Raw genomic sequence first — 11440 nt, 5'->3', positions numbered from 1 at the left:
TAGTTCTAGATATAGTTAATAATTAGAACCTATTTTTAAAGGGTAAAGTCAAGAATTATTCAAAGACAACAATGAGACATGAATTTATGATATTGTTGTTAAAGTATAATTTTAAATCTCATAACCATTGTGAGATCTATAAATTTAATCTTTTAAATAAAAAATAGTCAATTAAAATATTAACGAGTATATATACTTTGATAATATTAATAATTTTTTATTTTTAAACTATTAAATACTTTATTTCCTGATTTTTTTGTTTTTATACTATTATTACACTTTTCAAATATAAAAAATAGAAGATAAATAAGTACAGAAATTAAGTACTGTACATTCAAAATGTGTAATACCTCAAAAAAATATACTCGAGATAAAATAAAAAAAATTCACCCAGTGTACTTGAAATAAACGTATTTATGTTATCTATTTTTATTCAAATAATTTAAAATCATAAAATTTTAAATTTTAAATTTTAAATTTAGATAAATATAATTAAAATTAACCTTAATTTAATTCAATACAAATAAATCTATTTATACTATTGTATTTGTATGGTTAATTAGAGGTATTGTCTAATTAATTTTTAATATTTTTAATATAAATATCATACGAGTATATTTATTTGTATTATGTTACGGATTTAGCCCATGGATCCCGGATCCAAGGTTGGGTCCGAACCCGGCACCTCGGGTCCGACCCGCCTCTCTATCCTGGAAGGCCTAAAACCGGCCCCCTAGAACTTCTAACCGACTTTCGTATTCAAACATCTCCCTTATCTTAGCTAGATAAGATAAGATGCTCACCAACACCTATAAAATGAGGATCCAAGTCCCTCCAGGTATTCATCCATTCCACACACCTTACACCTCCTAGATCCATTCTGACTTGAGCGTCGGAGTGTCTTTGCAGGTACCTCCCCCCATTGCTCCAGTCAAGCGATCCGGCTTCAGCCTTGATCCGCAGGTTCCCGATCCACCATTCAACCCGTACCAGAGACATCTCGTACATTGGCGCCGTCTATGGGGACCTGCACCAGTCGAGCCGGATGGGGAACGTCTTGGAGGAAACCCCCTCAGGCCAGGATGACTCCCGACCGCTTCATCCAACCCCAGAACACCGGGAGGTCACGAACCAAGCAAGAATAGCAAGTACTATCCACCACACGAATGACCACGTCGTCACGGACCAACGACATCCTGAGAAAGCTAGGGACAAAGCGGCACAGATCATCCAGGACCTCTGCCTCCGGGTCCAGGAGCTCGAAGGCAAACTGACCAATAGAAAAAAACACAACAACGAACACGGAAGCCAGGCAACTTCCAGATCAAGGTCTCGCCGCGGCAGGTCGCCAACTCGACGACCCGATAGGAGAGACGGTCGCAGCGCCTCACGCGACCACCGTCACGAGAAATCGCCGGAACGGCGGTACAACAAGAAACACAACCGCAGCGCTTCTCGAGATCTAAGTCATCAACACGACTCAGACGAAGATCGGAGGTACCAAAATACCAAGCGCACAAGAAACGACCACACAATAATGGGAGCTACACCCTTCACAGAAAGAATCTTAAGAGCGAAACTCCCAAAGGTTTCGACAAACCTACCGACATGAAGTACGATGGGACCAAGGACCCCCAGGAACATCTAACGGCCTTCAAGGACAGGATGAACCTAGAAGGAGCGGCCGACGCGGTCCGATGCAGAGCCTTCCCGGTAACCCTTGCAGGGCCAGCAATCAAATGGTTCAACGCCCTCCCAAACGGATCCATAACCAGTTTCCACGACATAACACGAAAGTTCATGGCCCAGTTCACAACTAGAATCACCAAAGCCAAACACCCTATCAGCTTGCTAGGGGTCACGCAAAAACAAGAAGAATCCACAAGGAAATACCTCGACCGCTTCAATGACGAATGCCTAACGGTCGACGGACTCACAGATTCCGTCGCAAGCCTTTGCTTAACCAACGGACTCATGAACGAAGATTTTTGCAAACACCTCACCACCAAACCAGTATGGACCATGCACGAGATCCAGAATGTCGCCAAAGATTACATCAATGATGAAGAGGTCAGCCAGGTCGTCGCCGCCAACAAGCGGCAGCACGGCAACACCCAACACGGCAACTCGGCTTCTCGCCATAACCCACCACCCAGAGAAAATCAAAAGGACCACCCCAGACTGACAAATACAAGCCGACCACCAAGAATAGGCAAATTCACTAATTACACGCCCCTAACAGCACCAATTACCGAGATATACCACCAAATAGCAGATCGAGGCATCATTCCGAAAGCCCGACAACTCAAAAAAAGAACGGGAGGCAGCAAAACCCTCTATTGCGACTACCACCGAGGCTACGGTCACAAAACACAAGATTGTTTCGACCTTAAAGACGCCCTCGAGCAAACCATACGAGACGGCAAACTCCCAGAATTTGCCAAAATTATCAGAGAACCAAGACGTACGGAAAGAGACAGGTTGCCGGAAAGAGAAGGGCGCAACCCGAGAACTCAAAAGCAACCCCCCAGGGAAAGCCCAGACGAAGACCCGACCATCATAGTAAACGTCATCACAGGCAAGGACGTATCGAGCAAATCAAAGCTAACAATGAAAAAAGATCTCAAAATAATGGCCATCAGAAACCAAACTCCAACCACTGCGGTCGACAACACGATAACCTTCTTACCAGAGGATTGCCAACACGGCACCTCGGCCGAAGATGCCCCTTTCGTCATCTCGGCCAGAATCGGAACAGGACTAGTACGAAGGATACTGGTGGACACCGGAGCAGACTCGAACATCCTCTTCCGAGGAGCCTTCGACAAACTCGGGCTCCACAACGACAACCTCCAAACACACCACAACGGTGTCACGGGACTCAGAGACAACTTTCTCAAACCAGACGGCTCAATCACCCTTCCCATCACCATAGGAACAAGCAACCAAAAGAAGACAATCCTATCTGAATTTGTAGTCCTAAAAGAATCCACAGCCTATAACGTGATTCTCGGAAGAAAAACAATCAACGACTTCTCCGCAGTCATCTTTACCAAATACCTCCTCATGAAGTTTAGAACCGACGACGGTTCCGTCGGTACCATCCACGGGGACCGAGAGGTCGCAACCGAATGCGACAACACCAGCCTAGCTCTAAGGAAGAAATCCCGAGATGCGGCCGGGGTATTCCTAGCCGACCTGGATGCCCGCCAAGACGACCAACCCAGGCCAGAACCAGAAGGAGACATGGAAAAACTACAAATAGGGCCAACCAAAGAGGAATACACCTTCATCAATAGGAACCTCCCATACGATCTTAAAGAAGAACTCTCCCAACTCCTGAAGCAAAATAGAGACTTGTTCGCATTTACACCAGCCGACATGCCGGGAATAAACCCCGACCTTATGTCCCACCGGCTAGCCGTGGACCACAAAGCCAAACCAGTGGCACAAAGGAGACGAAAAATGTCATCAGACCGAGCCACCGAGGTCAAAAAGCAAGTTAAAACCCTACTCGAAGCCAACTTCATCAGGGAACTCCCCTACACGACATGGCTAGCCAACGTCGTACTAGTGAAAAAATCTAACAGGAAATGGCGAATGTGCGTCGACTACACGGACCTCAACAAAGTCTGCCCAAAGGACGCCTTTCCCTTACCAAACATCGACGGATTAGTAGATGCCGCATCCGGCCACCGATACCTCAGCTTCATGGACGCATATTCCGGCTACAACCAGATCCCGATGCACCGACCAGACGAAGAAAAAACAGCGTTCATCACCCCAGACGGGACATACTGCTATACAGTGATGCCCTTCGGCCTGAAAAACGCGGGAGCCACCTATCAAAGACTTGTCAACAAGATATTTCAAAACCTATCCGGAAGCAAACTAGAAGTCTACATAGACGACATGCTCGTCAAGACCGAATCCGGCGAGCAACTCACCAACGACCTCAAAGTCGTAATGAACACCCTACGAAAGCACCAAATGTGACTCAACCCGGCAAAATGTGCCTTCGGGATGGAGGCAGGGAAGTTCCTCGGCTTTATGATCACGCAACGCGGAGTTGAAGCGAACCCGGAGAAATGTCGCGCTGTCCTCGAAATGACGAGCCCAAAAAACCTTAAAGACATCCAAAAGCTCACCGGCCAATTGGCGGTATTATCACGCTTTCTCGGGGCATCGGCTCAAAAAGCGATCCCTTTCTTCAAACTAATGAAAAAAGGGGCCCCTTTCAAGTGGGAGATGGAATGCGAAGAAGCGTTCCAACATTTCAAGAGAGTCTTAGCGGAACCACCAATCCTCGCCAAACCCCAAACAGGGGAAACACTCTACCTGTACCTCTCCATAACGGAGGAGGCACTGGCAGCAGCGCTCATCCGCGAAAACGAGAAAAAAGAACAAAAACCCGTATACTTCATAAGCAGAGTCTTACAGGATGCGGAAGCTCGCTACTCACGCTTAGAAAAACTAGCTTTCGCACTCCTTACAGCCTCCCGACGCCTACGAAAATACTTCCAGGCTCATTTCGTGACGGTCCGAACCGACCAAGCGGTCAAGCAGGTACTACAAAAACCCGACCTGGCGGGTAGAATGCTAGCATGGTCCATCGAACTATCCCAGTTCGATATCAAGTTTGAACCCCGATACGCGATCAAAGCATAAACCATGGCCGACTTTATCGCCGAAATGACACCAGGAGACTCCACCCCCGAATCATGGAAGCTACACGTTGACGGCTCCTCGAACATCACTTCCGGAGGCGCCGGAGTCATCCTCGAAAGCCAAAACGGAGTCGTGATCGAACAGTCAGTACGATACGAATTCTCAGTCTCAAACAACCAGGCAGAATACGAGGCCCTCTTGGCAGGCCTAGCCCTAGCTCGGGAAGTCGGAGCAAAGGTCCTAGAGGTAAATACCGACTCACAGGTAGTCAGCTCCCAAATTAACGGAGACTACCAGACACGAGATCCCCTACTCCAACAATACCTCGCCAAGGTAAACAAACTAAAAGAAGGATTCGAGCGAGTTACCATACAGCACGTTCCTAGGGAACGAAACGCCAGAGCAGACCTACTCTCCAAACTAGCCAGTACCAAACCAGGACACGGTAACAAATCGCTAATCCAGGAAGTCGTCAAGTCACCCTCCGTGTCAACGACAACCAACGCTCATCTGACACTCTCGAACCAAGGATCTTGGACCTACCCTATCCTACAGTACCTCCTTGACGGAACACTGCCGCTGGATCCCAAAGAGGGAAAACGAATAAAAAGGGAAGCCGCCAACTATACCGTTGTCACAGGACAGCTATACAAACGCGGATTCTCGCAACCCCTGCTCAAATGCGTCGAACCTGAGAACACGGAGTACATACTCCGCGAAATCCACGAAGGTTGCTGCGGCCACCACGTCGGAGGCAAAACATTAGCCCAAAAAGTCATCAGGGTAGGCTACTTCTGGCCCACGGTTATCCGGGATTCCATATAAATAGTTAAAAGCTACGACAAATGCCAAAGGCACGCCAATATCCACCAAGCCGCCCCACACCAACTCAGCATCATATTGGCAGAACGGCCATTCGGCACCTGGGGGATCGACCTCATCGGACCTTTCCCTACAGCACCCGGTCAACTCAGATACCTCATCGTCGCCATAGACTACTATACCAAATGGATCGAAGCCGAACCCCTGGCCTTCATAACGGCAACCCAATGCCGAAAATTCCTCTGGCGACAGATCATCACCCGATTCGGGATCCCCGAGATCATTATCTCGGACAATGGAACCCAATTTACCGACAAAAAGTTCAGAGAATTTCTGGAAGGGTTACGTGAATCTCACCGTTTCAGCTCGGTAGAACACCCCCAAACAAACGGACAAGTGAAATCCGCGAACAAATTAATCGTCAAAGGACTCAAAAAGCGGCTCAACGAAGCCAAAGGACTATGGGCCGACGAACTCGGATCGGTCCTATGGTCATACCGAACCACACCTCAAACGGCCACAGGAGAAACACCTTTTCGATTAACATACGGGGTGGAGGCGGTCATCCCGGTAGAGATCGGAGACCCAAGCCCCAGAAAAACAGTCGGAGGTAACGATGAGGAAGCAGAACAAGACCTCATTGACGAGGTAAGAAGCATAGCCCATCTCAGAGAGCTAGCCCTAAAACAGAGAATCAGCCTAAGATACAACCGCGGAGTCATCCGGCGAGAATTCGCAACTGACGACCTCGTCCTACGACGAAACGACATCGGTCCCCCGACCCCAGGAGAGGGAAAACTCAACCCCAACTGGGAAGGACCATACAGAATCAAGGCTGCAATCGGAAAAGGAGCATACAAACTCGAACGGCTCAACGGCAACGAAGTCCAGAGAACATGGAACGCCGCCAACTTACGACGATATTACACTTAGACCGACCTCCCTAGGTCACCCCCCTCCTTTTTTCGGTTATCGTCCTCTCTTCACTTATCTTCCCATTTTTTACGAATCTTAAAATCTTTTTTAATTTCGCTTAAGTATCAATCCCGGGTACTCTTTCCCGCCACACACGGAGGGTTTTAACGAGGCCCACCCATCAATAAAAATTCCATCAAAATCTATCCCTATATTCTTTATTTTTTAAATATCCCAAATACGGAACAAAATCACGGCCACGACTGGAGGACTGATCACCCTCCAGGCCCAAAACACGGATATCCATGAAAATCCGACCACACGACGGTCCGCTCATCCCAAACAGGGAATAAAATAAACCAAAAAATGGAATAGCTTTAAACGGAATATACAAAAAGGCCCGAACGGCCGAAAAATTCGTTAAACGAAAACCAAAATCACGAAGTCACGGTTACACGGCCTACGGCCAAACCAAAATATCCAAAAAACAAACCAAGTCTAAAAGCAAAAATACAAAATTACAAGAGATAAAGCTACTCGAGGTCGACTATCCGGCCATCACGGACGGTCTTGAACGCTCCCATCACGGACACATCCACACCTGGAGCCAACACCAGGGCTTGTGCCTTCATCGTCTCCTCAGTAGCGGTAATCGCATCCTTGGCATCAGCCAGCAACTTCGTTTTCTCCCTCTTCAAGGCAGCAACCTCGGCCTTCAGAGCCTCCAACTCACCGAGAAGCACGACAGCCTGGGAACCCGCATTAGAAGCCTTTTGCCGCTCCTCGCCCAGTTGAGAAAGAAGTGAAGTCTCAACCTCGGAAAGCCGGAGAATCTCTGCCCCGGCTTCCTCAGAAGACTTCACTGCCTTCTCCCTCGTAATCTCGGCAGCCTCAAGCTTCTCCTTCAGCTTAACCATCTCATCCTGAGAATGACGGAGTTTCTTATCCAACAAACCAACTTGAGCCATCACAGGCTCAGCCTTCCGAACAATGACAGCAGACCGAAGGAAGGCACGATACACCGACTTGGCCTGGAACGAAACATCGCAGCCATCAAAAAACGGCTCCGTACCAGGCATCAAGTGCTGATCAATGAAACCCGGGGCATCGAAACGACGGTCCATCACACTAGGCACCAAACCCTCTTCCTCAAAAGTCTCGCTGCTCGGATCCTCAGGCCTTTTTTCTCTTCCGAGAAGCCTCAGCAGCCGTCACCACGACGACTTCAGGAGAGTTCGCAGGACCAGGAGAAACTTGAGCGTCGGCCCGCGCACCCGAGGAAATCACCTCCTGAGAAACCGGCTGAGAATCCACGGCAGGATTGGAGACAGGGGTAGAAGGAGACGAAGATCCCTCCTCCCAACCCATCGCTGCCTTCAACCTAGCCAGAGAAGTCAGCCCACCAGCCATCTCAATTGAAAGAAACCAAAGAAAAATCAAGTTACAAAGTCGGGAAAACAAAACATAAAAAATCAAGAAAGGGACAAGGCACACACCAATATACGCCTGACAAGCCTCGGGATCCCCCATGACATTCCGAGGATTCAACGGACGCTCGCCAAACAAATGCCACAAAACGTTGGCAACATCCTTATCCTCCTGAGACAAACCGTCATAGGTGAACTTAGTCAGAACCGACGGGCTAGCACGGAAATTCCAGTATGTCAGAAACCGGCGTACGCCCTCCAGCGACAGCCAAAACGGATGATGCCCCTGGACGGGGCGCACCTTAAAATACTCCCTTTTGAAACCATGAAAGGAATCCTCAAATAACCCAAAAATTCGGCGATGAGGCTGAGCACGAAATGACATATATCCTTTCTTATGCTTCCCTTCCTTAGTCGGGAGAGTGCATAAGAAAAGAAAAAGGAAAACAGGAACAGAAGCCGGAAGATCGAGATACCGGCACACCAATTCGAAAGACCGCACGGCAGCCCAACTATTTGGATGAAGCTGAGACGGCGCCACGGAACACCGACTCAGCAAATCCTGAACAAACGGCGAGAAAGGAAATCGCACGCCGAGCCGAGTGAACATCGACTCGTAAACCCACATCCAGTCCGGAACAGTGGGCGAATGAAGATTTAAATAACAAACGCGCTCGTCGGCATCTGGAAGGGCAAGCTCGTACTGCCGCTCCATATCACCGCCACCATAAATCACCCCCTGATCACGGAGGCGTTGAAGATCGGCCTCCGTCATCCGTGACGGAACGCCCCACACGTCGCTAGTCACCCAAGTATAGCGAGCGGGGACGCCCCTAGAGGGAGCTATGGGAGCACCAACACCCTGATTTCTCCGCCGATGCATACCTAAAACACGGAGGAGCACCACCATCAGCCTAATAACCCTACGCAGAAGCAAGAACAAAAACCTACCACTACTGCTAGTCCAACACGGTGGTGCACCGCCACTACTAACCAAACACAACCACACTCAGCCCCTCCAAAGACTCGAAAACCACCTCCCAAAACACAAAACACGGTCCAAAAATGAAAGCAACAAAGGAAACAAACAGAGTAATGCATGGCAGAAACAGAACAAATAGATACACCATAAAACAAAAAGAAGAAAAAGCAAAGCATGCCAACCTGGTAATACAGAAGATGATCCGGGAAAAAGCTTCAAAAGCAGGAGCAGCAAGCAAACACCAAGAGAACAATTTCACAGAGAAGAAAGGAGATTTTTCAGAAGAAAGAACGAAAAAGAAAATAAAATGAAAAAGGGAACTCAAGTAAAAGGCCAAAACGGTTACAAAAAGGAGGGGACGAAAAGACACAATTAACCCTAAGCAAGGTTAGGCTCGTAAGGGCAAAAGAGGAAAACGCCCCCTCGAAAAAAGAAGCTAATAAAGCATGCCTCGAAGAACGCAACGGACGCAGTGGACTCGGAAGAGTCACGTCAAAACCAAAACGGTTAGACGAGCCCTTCAAAAGCAAGCCGAGGCCGAGACACCGATCTCCCTCCAAAGAAACAAACGAACGCCCGAGGAAAAAGACCTAGCCCGCGGTCAAACACCACACCTCCCAGCGCCAGACCAACCTTGCTCGCTCTCCCGCTGCGGGGGCAACTGTTACGGATCCAGCCCATGGATCCTGGACCCAAGGTTGGGCCCGAACTCGGCACCTCGGGTCCGACCCGCCTCTCTATCCTGGAAGGCCTAAAACCGGCCCCCTGGAACTTCTAACCGACTTTCGAATTCAAACATCTCCCTTATCTTAGCCAGATAAGATAAGATAAGATAAGATGCTCACCAACACCTATAAAATGAGGACCCAAGTCCCTCCAGGTATTCATCCATTCCACACACCTTACACCTCCTAGATCCATTCTGACTTGAGCGTCGGAGTGTCTTTGCAGGTACATCCCCCCATTGCTCCAGTCAAGCGATCCAGCTTCAGCCTTGATCCGCAGGTTCCCAATCCACCCTTCAACCCGTATCAGAGACATCTCGTACATATTAGATTAAATTAAATTGTTAATTTTAATTATATCCATTAAAATTTTAAATTAAAAAATTTTGTAATTTTAAAATTTTAAATTATTTAAATAACACTAAATTAAATAAAATGAGGATGTTTATTCTAGATACACGGTACTGAAATTCATTTTGACTTTATCTCACGTGCACAATACATTACATATCCCAGGTATATTTTTTAAGGTATTACATATTTTAGGTATATAGTACCTGATTTCTATACTTATTTATTTTCTATCTTTTGTACTGATATGTATAATAATAGTATAAAAATATAAATATTTTATACGTTATATATTTTAATAAATAAAATATTTAAATAATTTAAAATAAAAAATCTTAATATTAATTATAGGTTTATGTATCATTGTTAATTGAGCACGAACAAAATTTAGGGCCAATACTTTTAGTAAATTAAAAGAAAAAATATCGGTCACTTAATATGAGATGAAAAATTAAATAAATCATTGCAATTGTAACAATCCATAATCGATCTCAATCATCAATAAAATGGAAACATATAATAAAAAGATCATAACAAATATCCCAAATATATTAAATTATGCACAATGAAATAGCAAACATATAAAAAAATATATGAGAAAGAAGAAATTCTACTATTTATTTCAGAACAAGGCATCAAGTGTTTTGAAAATCATTATGAGATCGACTAAAAACTAAAGAGTGAAATTATATTAATTCTTACAGTGATTAATACCATAACCAATTAACCATAGATAACGAAAGAATTAGAAATATAACTTTGTCCTTTTTATTTCTTTTATTTTTGTTTCTTATATGTTCTATTTGATTATGTTGATTCAAAAAATGAAAGAACAATTTTTAAAGTTGAGCCTGGCTCCTTGGATACAACATTCCCGGCCTACCTTGTGCATCAAACTGCGGTGATAGAGTCGTGCATTGTGTTCTATGTTTTATATGAATTTATCTAGGTGTTGTTTATGATGTTTAGTTGTGTTCCGTGGCTAATGTGGCTATTTTAAGTTGATCTGTAATTGATAGAGGATGTAGCAGCAACACGTAAAATTTGTGCTTGTATTTTGTTAGTCCAGTTGGTTTAAGTCAGTTAAATTCCCTCCTTTTCTCTAGAAACTTCCAATTTTTTCTACTTTTCTGTTATGCCAGTTGTCATAGTTTATTAGTAAACTCGTTAGTGAATTCTGCCTCTGCTTTCTATATATGATTACTATTATTGTATCCTGCGTCAGTTGATGAATATGTTCAATAACAATTCTTCTCTTTCTTTCTAAACTTTCAGACTCTCTGATCTTCTTCACTCTCTATGCTGGCTTATGATACTTCTCAGGGTATCAGAGTTTGCTCTACACTCAAGTGGTGAGTTCAAGAGGCTCTTATGGCGTATTGTGACAACCAAAGTGCTGTACTTTTAGCAGCAAACCCAATTCTACATTCAAAGACGAAACATTTTGAGATAGACCTGCATTTCGTCAGGGACTGTGTCTCAAGCAAGGCTGTCCAAGTGAGTTATGTTCCAAGTTCGGTGCAAATTGCAGACACTTTCACCAAAGCTCT

General features: G+C 45.7%; 1 protein-coding gene across 1 annotated transcript; it reads left to right on the top strand.

Annotated features, from left to right (window-relative positions):
* The first annotated feature begins 4692 nt into the window (after positions 1-4692).
* On the top strand, positions 4693-6423 carry LOC107624718 (uncharacterized). The gene is made up of 2 exons (XM_088494427.1): positions 4693-5398; positions 5498-6423. The coding sequence occupies exons 1-2, from the start codon at positions 4693-4695 to the stop codon at positions 6421-6423; spliced, it is 1632 nt and encodes a 543-aa protein (XP_088350553.1).
* Positions 6424-11440: the final 5017 nt, after the last annotated feature.

Source organism: Arachis ipaensis, chromosome B7 (genome assembly GCF_059453495.1).
Source record: "Arachis ipaensis isolate K30076 ecotype BB chromosome B7, ASM5945349v1, whole genome shotgun sequence".
Lineage (NCBI taxonomy): Eukaryota > Viridiplantae > Streptophyta > Magnoliopsida > Fabales > Fabaceae > Arachis > Arachis ipaensis.
The sequence above is the reverse complement of the archived record's forward strand: the minus strand, read 5'-3'. Positions and strand labels throughout refer to the sequence as shown.

Excerpts from the sequence above, each read along its gene's own strand:
- LOC107624718 (XM_088494427.1), top strand. The coding sequence starts at position 4,693 with ATGACACCAGGAGACTCCACCCCCGAATCATGGAAGCTACACGTTGAC. Across the intron at positions 5,399-5,497 it reads ACTCCGCGAAATCCACGAAG|TTAAAAGCTACGACAAATGC; the intron begins GTTGCTGCGGCC and ends CCATATAAATAG.